Raw genomic sequence first — 23604 nt, 5'->3', positions numbered from 1 at the left:
CACCTCAGCCTCCTAAGTTGCTTAGACTACAGATGTGCACCACCAAGTCCGACTAGTTTTTCAATTTTTTGTGGAGATGGGCTCTCACTATGTTGCCCATCTCTATAAAAAATAATAACATGGCCTTGACCTTCTGAGTTCAAGTGATCCTGCCACCTCAGCCTCCCCAAGTGCTGGGATTACAGGTGTGAGCCACTGCACCCAGTCCCCTTTATATGTTCTAGATATAAGATCTATAACTGGCCGGGCACGGTGGCTCACACGTGTAATCCTAGCACTTTGGGAGGCCAAGGTGGGTGGATCACAAGGTCAAGAGATCGAGACCATAGTGGCCAATATGGTGAAACCCCGTCTCTACTAAAAATACAAAAATTAGCCGGTGTGGTGGTGTGCCCCTGTAGTCCCAGCTACTCAGAAGGCTGAGGCAGGAGAATCACTTGAACCCGGGAGGTGGAGGTTGCAGTGGGCTGAGATCACGCCACTGCACTGCAGCCTGGTGACAGAGCAAGACTCCGTCTCAAAAAAAAAAAAAAAGAAATCTGTAACTTGCAAATATTTTCTCCCATTCTATGGGATGTCTTTTCACTTCCTTGATGGTGTCACTTGCAGTGTAAAAATTCCTAGTTTTAAGATTTTATTTATTTTTATAATATCAATTTGTATTTTAGATCCAGGGGGTATATGTGCAGGATGCTGAGGTTTGGAGTTTGAATGATCCCATCACCCAGGTACTAAGCATATTACTCAACAGTTAGATTTTCAACTTTTGTCCTCCTCCCTTTCTCCTTCCTTTAGTAGTCCCTAGTTTCTTTTGTTGACATTTTTTATGTCCATGAGTACCCAATGCTTAGCTGCCACTTATAAGGGAGAACATGTGGTTTTTGGTTTTCTGTTCTTGTGGTAATTTGCTTAGGATAATGGCCTCCAGCTGCATCCATGTTGCTGCAAAGAATGTGATTTTGTTCTTTTTTTTTTTTTTAATGGCTATGAGAGTTTTTAATTTTGATGAATCTAATTTTTTTCTTTTGTTGCTTGTGCTTTTGGTGTCATTTCCTAAGGAATCATTGTCTAATCCAAGCTCATGAAGATTTACTCCTCTGCTTCCTAGGAAGAGTTTTATAGTTTTAGTTTTTACATTTAGATATGTGACCTATTTGAAGTTAATTTTTGTGTATGGTATGAGGAAGGGGTCCAACTTCAATCACTTGAATGTGGATATCCAGTTGTTCCAGCACCATTTATAGAAAAGACTATTCTGTCCTCACTAAAAAGTTTTGGTATCCTTGTTGAAAATTAGTTTATCACAGACACCTGGGTCTATTTTGCGATTATCAATTCAATTCCACTGATTTATATTTCTATCCTCATTCCAGTACTGTTTTGCTTACAGTAGCATTGTAGTAAGCTTTGGAATCAGGGACTCTGTTCTTTTTCAAGGTTGTTTTGCCTATTTTGTGTGCCTTGAATTTCCATATTAATTTTAAGATCAGCTTGTCCATTTCCACAAAGCCAGCAGGAATTTTGATAGGGATTGGGTTGAATCTGTAGATGAATGTGGAGAATATTGCCATCATAAGTCTCTTAATCCATAAATATGGGATGTCTTTCATTTCGTTTAGACCTTTTTCAATTTTCTTTTTTTTTTTTTTGGCAGACAGGGTCTTACTCTGTTGTCTAGGCTGGAGTGCAGTGGCATGAACGTGGCTCACTGTAGCCTCGACCTCCTGGGCTCAAGCAATTGTCCTGCTTCAGTCTCCTGAGTAGCTGGGACTGCAGGCGTGCACCACTATGCCTGGCTAATTTTTTCGATTTTTTGTAGAGCTAGGGTTTCACTTTGTTGCCCAGGCTGGTCTCGAACTCCTGAGCTCAAGCAATCCTCTCACCTTGGCCTCCCAAAGTGCTGGAATTACAGGCACAAGAGACCACACCCAGCCTCAATTTCATTTGTGGTTATTCATTGTTGGTATATAGAAATAAAATTGATTTTGCTTATCACGTTTTAAAAGTTTCTGTTTCAATTTCTAATACAGTAAAAATTGATAGATATAACCCACATAAACAAACCTGTTTGGGTCATCACTAATTTTTAATAGTATGAAAGGGTTTTAAAGTGAAAATATTTGAGAACCACTGCTTTATAAATGTGTAACTGATATAAAATAAACTTTACGCATTTAAAGAACACAATTTGATGAATTTTAACACATGTATACATCCAAAGAAACCACTACCACGAGATAATGAATACATCTACCACCTCCAAAAGTTTCTTCTTGTCTTTTGCAATTCCTTCCTCCTTTCCTCCTTATCCACCCTGTCTTGTCCCTAGGCAACCACTGATTTGCTTTCTGTCAGTATAGGTTAGGATGCATTTTCTAGGATTTTATATAAATGGAATCACAAACAATGTACTTTTTATTTTTTTTAAGAGATGGGTTCTCGCTCTGTCACTCAGGCTGGAGTGCAGTGGTGCGATCATAGCTCACTGCACCCTTAAGTACCTGGGCTCAAGTGAGCCTCCTGTCTCAACCTCCTAAGTAGCTAGGACTACAGGCAGGCAAATTTTAAAATTTTTCTGTGGAGATGGGGTCTCACTATGTTGCCCAGGATCGTCTTAAACTCCTGGCCTCAAGCGATCCTCCCATCTCAGCTTCCTAAAGCATTGAGATTAAAGGCCTGAGTCACCATGGCTGGTCCAATGTACTCTTTTTCATCTAGCTTCTCTTCCTCAGCATAATTATTTTGATATTCATTTTGTTGTCTATCAATAATGCATTTCTTTTTATTTTTGAGTAGTATTAATATTTCATTGTATGGATATACTACAATTTGGTTATTTGTTCACCTCTTTGTTGATGGACACCTGAGTTGTTTACAATTTTTGGTTATTACAAATAAAGCACAAAGACAAGAAAGTTTGGAAACTGCTGTTCTAGGCATTTTGCATGTATTATTAGTAATAAAACCTCTCTCTTAAGGCTGCTGTGAAAACCCAGTGAGCTAATGTATATAAAGTCCATATGAAAGTGAGTTATTTCTATTCTCATTTACTCTTCATAACAGCCCTTGAGGTACTATATTATTTTCATCTAACAAATTAGAAAGCTAAAGCTCAGAAAACTAAAGTAATTAGCCTCAGGTCACATGTAGCTAGTAAGTGGTAAAGTCAGGATAGGATTCCAGATCTGTCTGACCTTACAGCCCACTTCACCACCCTGTCCCTTGAGCAGGGCAGGGTCAGGAAGAGCTGGATCTCTGGCAAGATGGTCAGAGAGGGAATTATAGCCTAGCCTTAAATGGCTATCTGTAAATAATATGACATTTTGATGTGGCCCTTCTGAAGTGGTAACAGGGACATCTTTATGTGGACAAAAGGCAAACCATTAAACTTTTAGCTTTTAAAATTACTAAAGAGTGGGCACTAGAGATACCCTTATCCTACCCATGTGTCCTACTGATTGGCTATGGTCAAAGTGTCACTTATAAAAGATATAACAAAGGAATTATCTAAAATCTGGGATCTAGGAATTGACAGATACATAGCTCTCTTTGTACAGAGGACAGAGGAGCTCTTCACATCGTGATCAAGTAGAAAACTATGTAGCCCTGAACTGGGCCTTAGAGTGGTTACATGATATAAGTGTCTTCTTGGAATCATAGGGTCTGCTCAGGAACTGCTCTTGTAGGAAGGGCTGCTGTAGAGGAAGATTTCTTGCCCTTTCCCTGAGCTGAAGAGAAAGACATAGGAAAGACTCTGGTGTAGGCAGAGGAGGGTGCCAAATGGTGCTAGGGCCTGCAAAGAGGTAGAAGGAAAAGTAGCAACCTTCCTCTTAGACCCTGCCCTTGTACAGGATGGAACATGCTGTAGCCCTGAGGCCATATGCATGTTCAAGGCTGGCTTAGTGAAAAGGATGGACCAGTTGCTTTTTGTAAAATAAACTGGCATGTAGTTTTAGGAGGGGAAAGAAGATGTATTCCTCACATAGCTGATGACTGACTTTAGGGATAAAGGTTAAAGACCTTGGAGGATAACAGAAACTTATCCCTTGTACTGAAGTGGCCCTTCTGAAAGCATACATATTCTAGCTCCTATCTCATAAAAACTTTGTTTTCATAGGATCTTGGGGTTTTTGGAGCTGTGATCAACAAAGCTCTTACCCTGTCTTGTTTTTTCCTCTAATAAAGGAAAGAGAGAAATGATAAGCCAGTTCACACACTTCCATTTTTTAACCCAATTTCTTCTCATCATCAAGAATTCACTCACCTCCCAGGAGAGGAGAAATCAAGCTCCTTTGAGGAGGCATGAGCAAGTTGGTCTAGGGTCTGCCTTGCCATGTGGCTGGAGAATGCAGCATACATATCAGAGGCAGGGAAGGAAAAGGGACTGTATATTGGGATCTGTAAACACAACAAGAAAAATGGTACACTTGTCACCATAAAACCATTCGTAACAAAGCAGTATGTAAATAAATTTGTAAAATTTATTGTGTGCATTTAATTTACTGAATACTTTGTGTGAAACACTGTGCTAAACAATTTACATACATTTTCTCATTTATAATCTTATGAGGCAAGTAGTATTATTATCCCCATTTTACAGACTATGCTATCAGATTACTTTTCAGTTGCTTTATCTATATTTATGCTCTTGTTCCTCCAGCTATTAATACACTGTACATGCCTGGATGGATATCATTTTATACTTACCCTACATATGAGGATAATCTGGCTGTGAAATTTCTTGTCTTAGGACTACCAGGGTTGGGCTGAAGAAAGGACCTTCCTATATAGGAACCAATGAACTCTGTTTTCTTATGCATGCTTTCATTCAGTATTTATGGATGACCACTCTGTGCCAGACCCTGGGCCAGGCACGAGAGACAGAGAGATGAATAAAAAACATAGTCTTTGCCTTGATAGAGCTCTCGTATTTTTGATAGTCTGGGAAATTCTTCTTTCTCTTACAGTTAAACTCCTTGAAAGATTTGTCTATGCATACCATCATCAATTTCCCTCTTCGTGTTCTTTCAATTATTTTTTTAATTGCAAGACTAATGATACCAGTGTAACAGAGCTGAAAAACAAGTCAACTTATATAGTTTCAGATTCTATATGACAATCTTGTTTTATCTGAAAACTGAGCTATAACTAATGTATTATACAATTCATCCTTTTAAAAAGCTCAATTCACTGGTTTTCAGTGTATTCAAAGTTGTGCAACCATCACAACTAATTCCAGAACATTTTCATCACCCCAAAAGGTCAGGAGGTTGTTACGAGACACAAATAGTATATAATGTATTCTATAAGTTGGAAAGGGCCAAACATAAGTAAAGGATGTTCTTATACGTCAGTACAATTCTTAATGGTTAGGGATGTGACTCTCCATACATACCAGTGATTTTGAGGTCTCCACTCCACGCCTTGCTTGCCTTTCTTCTTTGAAGTGTATCAAACTCTCCAAAGGAGAGACAGCAACTTTTATCTGCCCCTGGCACTCTCCACTGAAGTCCGTGATGTTGTACCAGCCACAGACAAACTGGAAACCAGAGAGAAGTGGGGAGAGGTCCACTGAGGCAAAGCCAATCACCCTCTCTTCATCTGTAGGGGAAAGAGAAAAGCTGGGCAATGTGGCTAGGTATGTCCTGCCACTGAGATTAGAGGCTGCACACAGAGAAGATGATTCAGGGGATAGAGGAGTTCAGTGATCCCAAAGCCATCGGAGAAGACAGATAATGAAGTTGAGAGAGACTGGCAACCAAAGCCTACCTTCCTGTTAGGAATTCCCTTTCTGTATGGTGGGAAAAAGCTGGCAGGCTTGCACTTCATTCTTTCTCTTTTTTTCAAAGAGATGGAGTCTCACTCTGATGTCCAGGTTGCAGTGCAGTAGCATGATCATAGTTCACTGCAGCCTCAAACTCCCAAACTCAAGCGATCCTCCTTCTTCAGCCTCCCAAATAGCTAGGACTATAGGCACACATCACCATGCCCAGCTAATTTTTAATTTAATTTTTTTGTTGAGACGCAGTCTCACTATGTTGCCCAGGTAGTCTTGAACCCCCAGCCTCAAGTGATCCTCCTGCACTGGCTTCCCAAAGTGTTGGAATTACACATGTGAGCCACCCCACCTAGCTGGTCCTCTTGATATAGGCAATTAGAAAATAACACTAAACTTAAGAACTTACTTTTCCTAGGCTGTCATGTCTCAGTGATTTTTCTCAGGACAGTATGTCTTGCAATTATGGAATTATGAGAGATTTGCATTTTCCTATTTCTACTTCTCTGTATTTTCCAAATTTTCTACATATGTATTATATTTAATTAAGAGCAAAGTAATGCAAATTAAAAAGGAAAGACAAATAACTCCCTGGAGACCAGTTTAGGGTGCAAAATGAGCCTGGGCTCAGGCTCTTCTCTATATGGTAAGGGGGCTGCCCTTAATGACTGAGAAGATTCTCTTTTTATTGGACAAGCTACCATGCAATGACCTTCATTCTCATTTTCTTTGCTACTTATTCCTCATTTCTGACATGAAGTAGCTGGGGACAAACAGGCCTCTGTCACTACATGAATTTCTATTTTACACAGGCTCCATTCTGTACAGTGAAATCAAAGGCTGGATCTACCAAACACTGACACAACTATAGGTCCATAAATTGCTTAATAAATCGAGGAATGCAAATTTTCCAGAGGAGTAATCGTGAAGTTCCCACAGTTCCTTGGGCACATTCCTGATGACGCTAAATTCATCACATACTGCATAACATTTGTTTGGACAGCTTGCTGTCCTTTAGACTCGAACCTAGCTAAAAGATGAGAAAAGGTATTACACTATGTTCCCTACGCTGTCCATACCTGGCATAACATCTTCCTGCATGAAAAACTTGATATTCACTGAAAACACAAGTAAACTGGCCAACCTAGAGCGGGACAAAGGAGCAGTGTGCCACAATAGCAAATCTAGGTATGGCTTTGACTGGAAAACACATTCCTCTAACTCCCTGAGCCTCAGCCACACACATAAAATGAGAAGTATTGAACCAGATTCAATATCCCCTTTGGTTGAGCAGGTGGCTCATGCCTGTAACCCCAGCACTTTGGGAGGTTGAGGAGGGCTGCTTAAGGTCAAGAGTTCGAGACCAGTCTGGGCAACATTGCATGACCCTATCTCTAAAAAAAAAAATTGTGGGGTATAGTGGTGCATGCCGGTAGTCCCAGCTACTTAAGAAGCTGAGGTGGGAGGACCTTGGGCTCAGGAGTTCACAACTGCAGTGAGCATAATCCTACCACTGTACTCTAGCCTGGGAAACAAAGTGATCCTGTCTCAAAAAAGAAAAAACAAAAGATCCCCTTCAACTTGGAAAATTTTTGATTCTATAAACACTTGAAGCTGTATTCCCCAGAGTGGGGTTCAAGTAATTCTTACCCACTGGGGATAAAGTATGATGGAGGGTTCTGCCTAAAATGAAGGTAGTACATCTTAAACATACTTGAGGAGTGCTTTGGCTAAGCAGATCATGGAGAAAAGGAATGGCTTGGAAGAGTTAAATTTAACATCGGATTAACAGGACAACCTGCCATTCTCCATTTGCAGTTAATGTTCTAGTCATCGAGAACTTCCCTCAACTCTTTCTTGACTTGAGGCTTTGTATTTGTTTTCCCCTCTGACTACAGTAAGTCCTGACCCTTCATTCCTCAGCTCAGGTGTGCTCCAGGAAGCCTCCTCTGACATCCTAAGTTTGGGTAAGACGTCTCCTATCAGAGTACCCTATATTTGCCTAATCATACTATACTTTACTTTTTATGTCCCACACTGACTGTGAGCTCTGTGAGGACAAGGGACCATGCCTGTTTTATTTTTATCTTTGTATCCCTAGTACTTAGCATGGTGCCTGACACAGAATAGAAGCTCTGCTGAACACAGCTTGGTTGGATTTGAGTACTTTCTATACTAGATTTGTTGAGTTTGTGTGGAAACAATAGAATTAACCCATTCATGCTGGAGTTTGCAAATTTTTTCGTAAAAAATCAGACCTTGGTAATGACCTCGAGCAGTAGGATATAAAAAACTCCCACAAGCTTAGCATTCCTATAATGGAACACTAGGCATAAATAGGTTAAGGGGAGAGAGACATCTATATACACTGAGTGGTGGTCAGTGTTGTCTAGGCATTTTCCTCACTTTCATTTATGACCAGATCTTACTAAGACCCTCTTGAAGTCCTGGAAGATAGGGAATGTATTTTATTCTCTACACTCCAATAGTCCTAGCATAGTACCTGACACATAGTAGACATAATAATAAAAATAGCTCCATTTATTAAGCAACAATTATGTGCCAAGTACTTTACATATATTATCTCAAATCCTCACAAATCCTGCAAGGCCAATACTATTATTCTAATATTATAAATAAGAAAGATAACAGGAAAGAGGTAAAGTGATTTAATTCAGGCCACAGAGTTATTATAGTAAATAGCAGAGCCAAGATTTGAACCCAGGTCTGCATAAGACCAAAGTTTATTCTCTTTTTCCTGCTAAAATAAGTGCTGAATTGTGAACCCTGGTCTGCTTGAGAATCTCTGTGGTACTTTAGAGAGAAGAGAGAAAAAGCCTAGAAGGGAGGGTGGAGCTCAGCTAAATAGAGCAAGAATTCCTTGTGTTGATTCAGAGAAAAGTGAGTTGTGATCAACTCTTGCTGTATTTACGAGGTTGGGTAGCAGTGGAGGAACTAAGTGAATCCAAAGCAGCAACATAGAACTCATCATCAAAACAAGGGACTCACAGCAGCACTCACCAACAGGAGCACAGGCGGAGAGAAAGGTCAGTAAATTCCCTTTACATTCTGATTTCTCTCGGGTCTTTATTAGGGTTTGAGGTTAGCTCCAAAAATCACCACTGGCAAACAAAAAACTGTGACTCTGTAGGCTGTGTAGGTGACTCAAAACAAATGAAGATTTGGAAATCAGGGCCTAGCTGGAATCCTAAAGGAGCTATACTTAGAGGAGAGATTTAGTGAGACAAAATTTTCTAAGCTGTAAGATGGTTAGACGTCCGCACTACCTCAATTTTCCAAGTTTTCCAATCTTACTAGCATGGTGAAGGACAAACAGTGAAGGCTGTACAACCAGTAAGAACTGGGTTCAAATACTGGCTCCACCAATTCATAGTGACATGACCTTAGTCAAGCCACTGAACTTCCTTGGGCTTCAGCTTTTACAGCTATAAAATTAGACAAATTTTATTTTTACCATCAAGAATTAGAGATGTTTGTAAAGTTCTTAGCACATTACTGCTCGTTAATAAAAACAACAAAAACTGATACGGTATTTACTAAGTGTCAGGCTTAATTCTCCAAAAACCCTATGATAATAATACTACCTATGAAGTAGCCTCAATTTTACAGATATGGAAATAGGCACAGAGAAGTCATTTACCCAAGGTCACACTGCTACAGTAAGGGGCAGAACTGGCATTTGAATCTGAAGAACCTGGCTTCAGAGTCAAGGCTCTTAATGTTGCTGTGTTATGCCTCTTAATAAAACTGGGTCGAAAGACCATAATATCAGCACATCCCTCTTGGGAAGGTTCTTAAAAATAAGAAAAAATATGTGGTTAGACTCTTGTCTTGTGTACTACCTGATAATGCAACAGTCTTGGTTAATAAGCCAGAGTCAACAGAAGGCTTAACATCATCATACAAAAGTGGGGAGAAACCACTTGTATGTGGCAGGCTGTACATTATGATGGTTGACAGATACAACAGGAAAGACTCAAACATACTTGGATTTCTTCACTAACCAGGTAGTCAAACAAAATTATATAATTTTTAAGTACTTGAATTCTGTAGGAGAATAGGCCAGGTATGGTGGCTCACGCCTGTGGTCTCAGCACTTTGGGAGGCTGAGGCAGGAAGACTGCTTGAGCCCAGGAGTTAGAGATCAGCCTGGCAACATAGTGAGACCTTGTCTGTACAAAAAATAATTAGCGGCTGGGTGTGGTGGCTCACGCCTGTAATCCCAGCACCTTGGGAGGCCAAGGCGGGTGGATCACGAGGTCAGGAGATTGAGACCATCCTGGCTAACACACTGAAACCCCATCTCTACCAAAAATATAAAAATTAGCGGGGCATGGTGGCGGGCGCCTGTAGTCCCAGCTACTCAGCGGGCTGAGGCAGGAGAAGGGTGTGAACCTGGAAGGCGGAGCTTGTAGTGAGCAGAGATCGCAGCACTGCACTCCAGCTTGGGCGACAGAACAAGACTCCGTCTCAAAAAAAAAAAAACAAAACAAAATTAGCTAGGCATGGTGGTGCGCGCTTTGTGGTCCCTGCTACTCAGGAGACTGAGATGATCACGCCACTGCACTCCAGCCCAGGTGACAGAGCAAGATCTTGCTTAAAAAAAAAAAAAAAAAATCCTGTTGACAATTCACTTTTTTTTTTTTTTTTTTTTAACAGGAGAATAATGTGGCCTTCTGGGGGATTACCCTCTACCACATATCTGCATTCCCAGCACCATTGGGAGTGCTTCACTTCGTTTAAAAAAAAAAAAAAAAAAAAGGAATGGTAAATTGTCAACAGGATGTGAGCTTATTTTTACAAGCAAGCAGATATTCTTTTAACAGAGTTCGTACCTCCTTTATGCCAAACTTTGAAGACCAGGGTTTGTTGTGGGTCCAGAAGCAGCTCTTTTGATAGCCTATTAAGAAAAACAACCACTGTAAACTAAGTGTATAGGAACTTTCTGTAGTATAAAACTTAGATTTGAAGAATATCTTGTAATTTGCAAAGCACTTTCCCAACACTATTTCATCTTCTTAGCCATCTTCTAGGATATATTTTTATCTTCACAGTTAAAATGAGGGGATGGAAGCTCAGAGAGGTGAATTAACTTGCCAGGACTTGAAAACAGGCTCCCCTAACACAACATTTCCTCCCCACCACTCCCAAAGTTTCCCTAAGACAGAGGAGGAAGTATGGAAAAGAAGTTCCTCAACATGCATTTAAGAGTTTTATTGGAATGGGTAAAGATTCTGCTTATGCCTTAGAATGAGAGAATGGTGAGAAGGGAAGAGGAGGAAAAGAACATTTACTGAGTGCCTACCTTGGGCCAGGCATGGCACCAAGTGTTTCATATACATTTAATCTGCACAAAAGCCTGTAACAGGGACATTATTATCCTTATTTTATAGATGATAAGATTGGGCTCAGAGAAGTAAAATGGTTTGCTTGAGGTCACTGAAGAGTAAGTAAGTAGTAGGCCTGGGATTTGAACCCTGGCTTGCCTGACCTCAACACTATACCATGCAGAGGCAAGGCAACAAAGTAAGAAAATGCCTAACTTTCATACCAGATAAAGAAGCTGAAGTGAAATCCATTGAACACCTCCAATACATTTATATATTATATAAAATACAGTTTTAAGTGACAAAGCTTTGGAAATTTCCAAACCAGGTGCTAGGGCTCCAGGTAAGCAAGAAGGAGATCTAGAGAAAACCAAGAGGCTTGATTTCATTCCCCAAACACCACTGGGAAAGTGAAGAGAGCCTACTTCCAGACCAATGAGAGGCACGGTCTAAAGTGAAACAAGGACTGGTCAGAGATTCTAATTCTAGCTGGGAGTCAAAAGACTCACCTCTGAATTCTAGCTCTACTATTATCACCTGAGCGACTCTGGCCATGCACTTAGCTTCTTCCAGGCCTGGTTCTCTTACCTGTTAAATGGGATAATACTACCGACCTGCAAGTTGCTATGAAGATCAAAGGAAACAATTTTGTGATAAGGGAATTGTAAATAGTGCCATTATTCATTTTTCTTCCAATCCTGCCTCTGTTACCAACAGACTATGTAGCCTCCCTGGGCCACAGTCTCCTCAACTGTAAAGTGAAGAGATGAAATCAGGAGATTGCTCATGTCCCTTCATCAACTTTGTGAAGTTTTGTAATTATGTTAGGTTTTTAGGTTGTGAATGAACAAATCACCTCCACTTAGAAGCTCAGTCCTCTGGTTTCCTGCCTTTTGGGGAGGATTTGATATTTTATATGAAGTACTCTGATGGCCAGAATTTCTATGATTTCCAGTAGCTCACCATATACAGCACTGAGTTTTCACTGCAGTTCTAGCTCCTGACTCAGGCCAGTCTCTCAAATTACAAAACACTGAGCATGTGACCAACTGCTGAGACTCAATTAAAGTACACAAACACTGTGAAAAAACAGAAGACCAGACACCATGGGTATGGCTAGTGTTGGTGGACAAGAATTAAACTTTATAGAGGGTGATACAGTATAACTTCTAATAATGATTTTGTTACTATTATCATAACATTGCATCACATTTAATAAAGTTTAATTCTTGGTTTCCTATGCCAGCCCCCTCACATTTAATTAGCCCTCTTTGTCCTAATAAAATCTGAGTGGCACTGCACAGTGCCTGACAGGACTTTACCTCCTATTTTTGAGCCTCCCAAAGGAGACCTAACATTTGTTGTATACCTGCTTTGTACCATAAGGCCCTAAAGGTCATCTAATTTGGACCTCACAATGACCTTATAAAAATGACCCTCACTTTACAGAGGAATCTGTGGCCCACAGATGTTACGTAACTTGACCACACAGTCAGTAAATTACAGAGATGGAGTTGGAGGCCAAGTGTCTCTGGTTCAAATGCCCAGGGTCTTTCCACTACACCAGAAGTCTTTTCCAAGGATGAAAATCCACAGCATTTTCTGAGATTAGTTCTCTTTGTTCGGAATATCTTTCCAACTCTTACTCACCTGGATAACTTATATACATTCTTCAATATTTAGCTGAAGTGTCTTATTTATGAAGCCTTCCCTGAACTTCTAGGTTGTCCTAAATAATCTTTTTTTTCTGAGCTCTACCAGCATCCCCTTCTTATTTCTCCTTATTGTAATTTTTTTTTTTTTTTTGAGACAGTGTCTTACTATATTGCCCAGGCTGGTCTCGAACTCCTGGGCTCAAGTGATCCTCCCACCTTAGCTCTACCATCCCACATTGCCACCCCTCCCCTCCTCCAGTAGCTGGGATTATAGGCATGTGTTACCACACCCAGCTTGATGGTAATTTGTTATTGATATTTTTTCCCAGGTAAGACCATGCACTCCTCAACTGCATGAAGTATCTTAATCATCTTTAATTCCAAGTGCCTAAAACAGAGAGGTCCTCTCACTGAATAATTTTTGAGCATACTGAGAAGAGTTAAAAACATTAAAACAAAACCTTTAAACCACTGCTTGCTGTGAATTCATAAACACTAGGATTAAATAATTGCTGGGATAACAAAAGCATTTTCCAGGTCTGCTCAAAAATCACGTTGGTTATATTCCTTGCTCTGACTTTGTGTCCTGGAACAAAAAGCAGATTCTGGAAGGCTGATGAACAAACAGATAACACAAACCTTGACTGCTGTTGAAAATTCCAGATGGGGGAATCTGTGTTTTCAACCACTTGGGTGTATACAGGAGATGATTCATCGGCTGTTGCAAAGGATACACAACAACTGGGTATCGATACTTTCCGCTCTGTCAAGGGGCTCCCTGAAATAGAATACAGTGGAGTGACTGTACTTTGGGGTACGCAAGAAGCCTCAGATTATACAGGCACAAGCAGGACTATTCCTGGCCCTTTTCTACCTATGGGGTCTTTGCTCAAGCTATCCCCCTGTGTCTGAAATGTTTTCAGGCTGGGTGTGGTGGCTCAAGCCTGTAATCCCAGCACACTGGGAGGCCAAGGTAGGAGGACAGCTTGAGCGCAGGAATTCAAGACCAGCCTGGGCAATACAGTGAGATCCCATGTATATAAAAAAAAAATTAACCAAGCATGGTGGCACATGCCTGTAGTCCCAGCTACTCAGGAGGTGAGAGGATCTCTTGAGTCTGGGAGGCAGAGGCTGCAGTGAGCTGAGATTGCACCACTGTACTCCAGTCTGGGGGACAGAGTGAGACCGTGTCAATCAATCAATCAATCAATCAATTAATGGATGAAATGTTTTGGTGACCTTTCTGCTACTACCCTGTCTTTTTAAGACTCAGTTCATAAATATTCCCCAAAAAGAAGTGACTTCTCTCATGTCCTGTACTTTGTGGGAAGATGGAAAATACTGTGTTGAGAGGCAAAAGATAAGATAGAACTACAAGGAGTCCTGAACCTAAGAGTCAGATGACCAAATATCAGCTCTGCCATAAATGTGCTATGTGATTTTGGGCAAGAAGTATCTAGGCCATAGCTTCTTTAACTGTAAAACTGGGCATATTATACTTACACTTCCAAAGATATTGTAAGAATTAAGACAAATACTAAGAGTAAGTAACACTTATATATCACTTACTGTGTGCCAGGCACTGTTCTACGTACTTCATATATATAAACTCATTTAATCCTTACAACAACCCTGTAAGACAGCTATTTCTATCATATAGATTATTTCTATCATATAGATTTCTATCATTATTATTTCTATCATACAGATTTCTAAAAATTAGGGTACTGAAAAATTAAATTAGTTGGTCACATATTTATTAAATGGTAGAACTGAGAGTCCAATTCAAGCATTCTGGCTCCAGAGTCCATGCTCTAAAATGTCTCCTATATTGCCTCTACTATGGGGTTAACAAATGTAAAATAATACTTGGTGCTGGTGAGAATACCTAATGTTAATTTTTACAAGATCAGGTTTCCAATGGGGGAGACTTGGTCAAGTTATTCTGTCTTAAGACGGTGTAAAATGCAGATGGCTGATGATACTAGATAGTCTAACTGAGCTGTACAGGAAGATAAGCCACGAGCCACGTGTGGCTATTCACCTTTAAATTCATTAAGACTAAAGATAAAAAATTTACTTCCGGCCGGGCGCGGTGGCTCAAGCCTGTAATCCCAGCACTTTGGGAGGCCGAGACGGGCGGATCACGAGGTCAGGAGATCGAGACCATCCTGGCTAACATGGTGAAACCCCGTCTCTACTAAAAAATACAAAAAAAACTAGCTGGGCGAGGTGGCGGGCGCCTGTAGTCCCAGCTACTCGGGAGGCTGAGGCAGGAGAATGGCGTAAACCCAGGAGGCGGAGCTTGCAGTGAGCTGAGATCGCGCCACTGCACTCCAGCCTGGGCGGCAGAGCGAGACTCTGTCTCAAAAAAAAAAAAAAAAAAAATTTACTTCCTTGGTTGCACTAGCCATATTTCAAGTGCTCAATAGCCACATGGGGCTAGTGGCTACCATACTGGACACTGAACCCACAGAACATTTCCATCATAGTAGAAAGCTCTTTTGGACAGCACTGAATAATAGACACTTTACAAAACATAGACTATATATTTCATGAGATCACTTTCAGCTCTAAAATGCTATGAATGTCAGGATTACAGATGAAGGAAAAGAGATGAGCAGAGCAGAAAGGAATAGAAGTATGTCCTAAACATAATCGACATGCTCCAGGGAACAGATTCTGTATGTGTATTCTAACTGGGCTGTCTTCTTTCTAATTGTCTAGCTCAAGAATTCTCCAAATCCATACTCCCACTTGTCCTGGTAGGTGAAGTTCATCTTTGAGGCTCCACCCTTTTCTCCATCTCGCTGCTCCTTTCAGTAAGTACTCCTCCAGGGGCTCAGTCTGTCCCTCTGGACAGAAAGCATTCTGATGAACAAATTAACACTCAGGAACTGCTGATTTTATTCCTCTCCACATGCAGTTTAACATTTAACAAGTAGTCTTTAAAAGATAGGTTCTAGTACCATCTACTCTGACAAGCCTCCCTAGGTGGAATCACTGAACTTTATACCCTCAGAGCTTCCAATTTAAAATTTCTTTCAGGGGAAGAAAAGTAGCTATAGCTTTGCTTTGATATGTTTTCCTCAAACTAAAGAATTTCCATTAGACCAATTCTTTTCAAACTTTCCCACCAAAGTAACAATGATTCAGAGAAGAATAAACATTAAACTCTGAAGTGCAGGAGTCCCTGTTGCCTTGAAACAACTATAATAAGCATAACATCTAGCAGGCTTGTCTTTTATTTTAGAAATTCATGAAGGTTTTATATTATATTCCATAATACAACTATATTTGTATCTGAAATGTATAAATGAAAAACAGCATTTCTGTTCCCAAATCTTTGTTAAAAAATTGACATGCTTATTATTTAATCTTGTGACTTCTAGCACCCAGGGCACAAAACCAGACCAGATGACATTACTTTTTCAGTCATTTGTACTGGAAATAATTAATAAAGAAAGAAACTGGGTGATGGGAAGAGAAAAGAGAATGGAGATTTTGTGAGGAGGCTTGGGAAGGAGAACTGAAGAGAGATGCTAGCCTTGGAAGGAAGATCTAGTGGCGCCCACAAAGCAGGAGAGAACTGAGGCATGTGCAAGTTGCCAACAAAGCAGGACCTGGAAAAAGGCTGAACCAAGAAGCAGAGGAGCCTTAGAACAGGGAAAGCATTAAAGATATAGAGAACTCTATGAGGAGCCAAACAACAAAACAAAACAACGTCTGGCTACAACTTGGCCAAACCAGTTTACAAGCTATTAAGAAAAACCTTTTTTAAGGCTAATCAAGGAAAGCAGTAGGAGTTACAAGCATATTTTTGAAAGAACAGGGAAAGGTTAATAAAATAGTAGTACCCAGTGAGCTATCTTCTTAAAAGTTTTAGTGAAACTGAACAGTATTTATGCGGATTGACTTGTGGAGCATCTACTCCCGCCTACTTTTATTGCATTGTATTCCTCTCTATTGTACAGATTGGAAGGGTTAAAAGCTACATTTCTTGGACTCTTTTGCAGCTAGGGTATGGATGCAAATTGGCCTCTGCCAATCAGATGCCCTCACAAAAGATCTGGAGGGCGGGAGGCAGAGGACATCTTCCTTTTCCTTCTGCTTTTGCTAATAACAAGAATGATGATGTAGAGACATTGTGTTTTCTGATCTAGCGTTTGGTCCCTGGGTGGAGAGAGGCCCTGTGGCAATGGCGATGACAAGAGCTTCTGATTCTTAGATTTCAGTTTTGGCACTGCATTCTGAACTTAAAAGATTTAGTGGTTTCCTCCTGAAAGTTTAGCCTAAAGCCCACTCCTCTAGACCTTCTAATGACTTAAAGTACCTTAATATTCTATATTAAACTTCTCTCTGCTTAAAATGGCTGGAGTGGGTTCTGTTTCCTCTGCCTGATATAGCTTTCATCTCTCATTCTTTCTCCCATTTTCCTTTTTGGTCTTAAGCTTCAACTGATTTCTTTCAATAAAATGTCATAAATCCTCACAACTAGGAAGAGATAACCTGGCTCTACCACAGCAACTCTCAAATATTCTATAATAATCTGTGTTTCTCTCACTAGACTGAGAGCTCTTTGAATGCACAGAGTAGTCCCAAGGCCCTTATTAAAGGGTTGCTGACTCCCCACTGCCCTTTGTCTACAGATAGTTGCCCAGGGTTAGAGAGAAGAGTTGCCTTGTCTGCTTGCAGTACATACTCATAGAGGATAGCAACATCTTCTCCAGAAAGCTCTGAGAAAGATCAGTAGAGAGGACCAATCACTGTTCCTAGAGGCAGGACACCTAGGTTCCAATATACGCTCTGCCGTTGCTTTAGTGTGACATATTGGATACACCACTTCATTCTGGCTCCCTGGGCCTCAGTTTTCTCATCAGAAGTAAGGGCTCTCAAACCACTTTCCACAGTAAAATTCTAATTCTAGATATATATCAATCTTGCTCACATCTGTCTCTTATGGCAATACCTCCTGTCCCTCTGGTTTTATTTGTTTATTTATTTATTTATTTTTTGAGATGGAGTCTCACTCACTCTGTTGCCCAGGCTGGAGTGCAGTGGCACGATCTCAGCTCACTGCAACCTCCGCCTCCTGGGTTCAAGTGATTCTCCTGCCTCAGCCTCCTGAATAGCTGGAATTGCAGGCTTGTGCTCAGCTAATTTTTGTATTTTTAGTAGAGATAGGGTTTCGTCATGTTGGCCAGGCTGGTTTTGAACTCCTGATCTCAAGTGATCTCCTGGCCTCAGCCTCCCAAAGTGCTGGCATTACAGGTGTAAGCCACTGCGCCCGGCCATCCTCCAGTTTATTTTGAAAGCTACTATTTGCTAAAGGCCTTGAAATAAAACTATTTTGACTATTTAGTCTTGAACAGACACATTCCTTTTAGCCAAATAGGTGGGTGAAAAAGAAATCAGCTTGGGAGAGCAGGTGTATCAGGTTTCTCTGGCTCTCCTCTTGTAGGTGGAAATTCATCTGGGCCTGTTTACATTCTGAAAAAGGTCAAGTTCTGAAATACTTTTGGAAGCAGCCCAAAAGAAGGCTGCTACACCCCTCCACAGGGTTGGGATGCACATTGAGAACAGTTAAGAAGACTTGAGGTCAACCAGTTATGCCATTTAATAATTCTTGATCTGTGGGAGACAGGCACAGACAGATAATTACAACCCAAGAAGATAAAGACTATGCTAAAAACACATGGGACCCAGAGGGGCCCTGAACTCTGCCTGGATGGGCTAAAGAATGCCTCTAAAAGTTGATAATATTGAATCTGATTTTGTTTTTTACTCAGTATAACTTACGCTACTTCAAATTATTTTACCTCTCTGTTCCTTACTTGTCTCATTTGTAAAACAGGGCTAGAAACACCTGTTTTGTCTAACGTAAGTGTACAAATCTTAAGAGTATTGAAGCTGATCTTAACAGAAGGTTCCTCAGAGCTTTTTCTTACAAAAGTATCCAAGAAGTTCTTTTATTTTCAGAACCAGGACTACAGTGGTGACCACAGACCATTTCAGAGCTGCTTCAGAATTAAGCTTTGCTAAAGGCAAAGCTCCGAATTCGGGGCTGTTTGTTAATCCTCTGCATAAAGGTTTGCACGAAAGAACCATTCATTCCTTCCTTAAGAAAGAGCTTCCAAGGCATAAAAGGGACAGACACTCTGAGAACACCGTTAAGGCAAGAGGAAAGTCAGAAGTACAGATTGTAGAATCATGGTCTCCTACGAGAACGTTTCTGTCGCCTATTCTCCATTCTTGCTGCCTACCTTGCTTCTTTAGGCTTCAGAACTTGAACTAATGTGACAGCCCTCTCAGTGACTGCTGCTTTCAGTTTTATCCAGTATCTTTTTCATATTGCCACCAAGATTTCATGTCTGGTCAACAAATATGACCGTGTCTCTCCACAGATTAAGGCTTTGTTGGTTTCATCTCACCTGCAGTGTCAGTCATGTAGCATACAAAATGCTGCCCATGTAGCCTAATTAGTCTTTCCAGCCCCATTTCTCACTACTTTTTACTCACATTTAATGACCTTTTTTTGGCCAATGTCCCATTCTCTCATAGTACCAAGCTTTTGACCATGCTATTTCTTCTCATTAGAATGCCTTTTTCCTCTTTCATTCAGCAAACTTGCTCCTCCTCCTTCAAGAGTAGACTAAAGTGACACCAATACTTTGAGGCCTGACCACTCCATTAGCAAAAAAACTCCCTCTGTGTTCTCAAAGTTTTCCTATACCACCACATCCACCCTCCCACAGCTTTCCTCTTTCATATTGTTTATTCCTCTGTACCAAAAATGATTAGGCTGTCTGTTCCTTGGGGACAGGGACTGTGTGCTGTTTGTTTATCCCAGCACTGTGATCTTCATGATGCAGCAAAGCAAACATAATGTCCTCCTGTTTTATGAATATGAGACATAACACCTCTCACATTTCTGGCACGAGTTGCAGACCTGTAAATCACTTGTTATTTAGCCTCTAGGTAAAATGACCTGAAGTTACATAGTTAATGTGCTCTGCAGAGCCAGGTGGGCAGGTCTGTACTCAAAGAGACGATGGGCAGGTCTCTATACTATAGGTCTATACTCTATACTCAGCACAGTGTCTGACTGACACATAAATGTTGTGGGAGGAAGGACTACATGGGCTTATCACTGCAGGGTGGAAATCAGGATACAACAGTGACGTCTGAAAGTCAGATGTCTACCATATGCTTGCCTTGACCTGGCTAAACAGAAAGAACTCTGTGAGAAATTTAAGAGAGAACAAGTTAGGGGTCTGATGATCTGACGGTGGATAACGAAAAGAGAAGTATCTATCTAGGTTGATACTCAGGTGGCTGGACTGGGGAATTTACGATATGCAACAAGTTCAGAAAAGCTTTCATGTTGCTTAAACCTTTAGGATTGAGAAAAAAATATTTATCAGTTAAGATAATTAACAGATCCTGCCATGATTTGAAAGACTTGTGAAGAAAGGAGCACACCCTGAAGAGTTAGACATATGCTCCTGGATAGGTGAGGAGAGCATACCTTTCAAGCTCAAGTGCATTGCTCTTTCTACCAGGATGCTGACTGCAAATGTTCCATCCAACTCAGCAGGGCCCTCCTGGGTCAGGCAGACTTCAGCTGTGGTGCTGCTGCAGGGGACCTGAGTGGAGGCAGGAGACTTCTGGTGGCAGGAGACTTCTTCCGGTGGAGAGAGTTGGACCTCATCATTTCTTCTGGGAAGTTGCTCAGACTCACTGTGGCTGCTGCAGTCCATGGAGTCCAGCTCATGAGTGGGCTCAAGGTGTGAGGAAAGAGAAGAAAGAACCACATGAACTCGCAAGGCAGCTCCTGAGAGGTTGGAAGCATTTCGTCCAAACAGAGGATACACACCTAAAAGAGGATGGAGAAGAATAAGGCTAGTCAAGCAGGAACCAAGGAAATACTCACTGAGGGTGCTGTGGTCCTTTCTCCTTTGAAAGGTCTACAAACCCCAATACATCAATTTGCAAAAGAAACTATGAAGCTGATAGAAAACAAGAAAACTTTTACCCTGCCCTAACTATCTTCAATAATGAAAAGTAGGCTGAGTGTGGTGGCTCACACCTGTAATCCTGGCACTTTGGAGACTGAAGTGGGCGAACTGCTTGAGTCTAGGAGTTCAAGAGTCTGGGCAACATGTTAAAACCCTATCTCTACAAAAAACACAAAAATTAGCTGAGCATGGTGGTGTGTGTCTGCAGTCCCAGCTACTCAGGAGGCTGAGGTGGGAGGATCACTTGAGCCCAAGAGGTTGAGGATGCAGTGAGCCATGATTGTGCCACTGCACTCCAGACTGGGTGACAGAGCAAGACTCTGTCTCAAAAAACAAAACAAAATAAAACAAACAAACGAACAAAAAACCCAAGTATTGAAAGTAGTAAGATCTCTGATTTAAAGCCAAAGCCAAGTGACTACCAGGCAGAGCTGTTGTGGAAGGGATTCATGCGCTGAGAGGCAATAAGACTTAAAGAAGTCTGAGATTTGATGAAATCAAGAGTGGCCTATTTTCTCTTCCTCGTGTCTCATGGGCTCCTGTTTTTAGACCTTCTCCCTATCGGGAAGCTGTCTTGACACTCAATTTAGCTATGTTTCACTAGGGTTCTGGCAATATTTTCGGGGGTGGAGGGGAAGTAGGAGGTAAGCGGAGACCAGAAAGAAGTATAAGGGAGTTAATATTTGTTGGGTGTTTTTCATATGCCAGAATCTCAGAGGAGTTAAATAAACTGCCAACATCACTCTTCCAGTAAGTGGCACATTTAAGCCCAGAGATTTGAATTTCACCAACTTGCTGAATATTAAAATGAGATTTATAAAACAGAAGGTACTAATAGTTCCTTCTGAATCTCAAAGTTTGCTTCATTAGACTCATTTCAATTCAGGAAAATGGAGTTAACTGATTCATAGATGGCAATAATATTAAACCTTTCCTGTTTTAGATAACCAGTTTTCTTCTCAAAGCAATGTGTAAATTATTATGATTATCAAAGGAAAATAAGGGCAGGTCATTACAGGCGGGAAGACACCCAAAAGCAACACAGTTAAATCCTTATCCTCGGGAAAATTACCAAAACATGGAAGTAAGGTTGGATGGATGGCTTGATTCATTCAACAAACACATCAAATGACATGCCTTGTATAAGACCCGTGTACAAGAGAATAAAAAGCTCAGACAAGAGGGATATGGAGAAGTATGAGGGAAATGGATGATCTGAAAAGCTAAATATTACCTTTGGTAGCACTCAATAAAAAGAGATATTTGTGTCTGAGTTCCTATACTTAGATCTAAATTCAGTGTCCTAAACCTACTTTCTTCAGCAGAATGAAGCTAAAAGCCTGTCTTTATAAACTTTAGTTCAAGTGAACTTGGTTCACTTCAAGGACATTTTCTGTAGTCCCTTTGAAGGGACTCTAGGCCTGCTCAGATAAAACAGAGCACATGGCATTTGATGTGCTCAACAGAGCCAGATTTATACCTGTTAGGTCCAGAAAGAACCAGAGAATTTGGGATGATCACCTAGATACACTCAGTTCTCCTCTAGCCTGGGCCACCCACTCAACAATAGGGTCTGAGCACAGGGCTAATAGGGCTAACAAAGGGTCATGACTCAGTTTCTTCGACTGTAGAGTTGTGGAAATAACAACTAACTGGACCGCAATATTAAGCTGAATAAAGATCATATTTGTAAAGAATCTACTCTGGCTACCTCTAATTCATCTTAACTACAGTCATTAGCTTTATTTTTCTAAATGCAAAGCTATACACTCCTCTTGTATTCAGAAACCATTGTACTAATTTTCCATAACTCTCAGGAAAAAGTCCAAACTTCAGCTGAGAAAAGAAGGCTTTCAACACAGTACTCCTGCCTACCTCCCTAGCTTCATCTCTAATCACTTCCAAATCTATGTATGCTAAGATGCAGCTGTCCGAAATTACTATAGTCCCCAAAATCTATCAAACTGCTTCATTCTCCTGTACTTTCACCCATGCTGTTCCCTTCTTTAGAACACCTTTCTTTCCCCCTTTCCTTGACTTATACCTACATCCTTTGAAACTCAGGTCAAGTATCACTTTCACTGAGATGCTATCCTTAGAGATGTTGCGTCCCTGCATTCCCATAGCACCAAGAATACCTTTTTCATAGTTCTCATGCCTCACTGTAATTATTTACTTACTATTGTATTCTCCTATTAGACCGTAAACTCTTTAAGTTCAGGAACTAGTTCTTACTCATCTTTGAATTCCCAGGTCCAAGCATATGTATCAAGTACCAAGCAAATGTTTGAAAGAAAAGCACCCAGCACAAAAATGCCACCTGCAAAATGTTACCCTTTTCTTTTCTGCTCTGTCAACTAGTTTATTACCATATAGATTTTCTTTATGGTTCCAAGATGTGGTGACCAGAGAGGAAGAATATCCTGGTCCCCTCAGTAGGTATGCTTTTCAATATAATTAATAAACTAGCATTCTAGATGATCAGATAGGCTCTTATATATGTGGTTACAAGTAGTTCCCTAATTCATTCATTATTTCATAAGTGTTAACAATGTTCTAAGCACTATGTTAAATGCAAAAATCTGATGAGTTTGGATGCACCCTAATGCTACGAAGTTCACAGCCAATTCTTTGACCTATGTTGATCCCACCACAGTACTAGAATTAGATAACACCCTTTCTTAAGCAGGCAGTGGAACTTTAAAAACAATCTCTTTAGGGATGAGTTCATGTCCTTTGCAGGGACAGGGATGAAGCTGGAAACCATCATTCTCAGCAAACAAGAACAGAAAACCAAACACTGCATG

At 40.7% G+C, this 23604-nt stretch overlaps 1 protein-coding gene across 12 annotated transcripts in view; it reads right to left on the bottom strand.

Annotated features, from left to right (window-relative positions):
- C2CD3 (C2 domain containing 3 centriole elongation regulator) overlaps positions 1-23604 on the bottom strand; it is a 156008-nt gene that overhangs the window by 29714 nt on the left and 102690 nt on the right. For 11 of the 12 annotated variants that reach the window (XM_021926297.2, XM_021926305.2, XM_021926303.2 and 8 more), the window contains 5 exons: positions 20308-20655; positions 13419-13557; positions 10633-10697; positions 5396-5601; positions 4265-4398 (listed from right to left, as the gene is read on the bottom strand). In XM_021926297.2, the coding sequence (XP_021781989.1) occupies positions 4265-4398; positions 5396-5601; positions 10633-10697; positions 13419-13557; positions 20308-20655 (892 nt within the window). The remainder of the gene's footprint in view (positions 1-4264; positions 4399-5395; positions 5602-10632; positions 10698-13418; positions 13558-20307; positions 20656-23604) is intronic. The other variant, XM_021926302.2, reaches the window with a different exon arrangement.

The sequence above is a fragment of the Papio anubis genome, chromosome 12 (assembly GCF_008728515.1).
Source record: "Papio anubis isolate 15944 chromosome 12, Panubis1.0, whole genome shotgun sequence".
Classification (NCBI taxonomy): Eukaryota; Metazoa; Chordata; class Mammalia; order Primates; family Cercopithecidae; genus Papio; species Papio anubis.
This window is presented reverse-complemented; position numbering and strand designations above follow the sequence as displayed.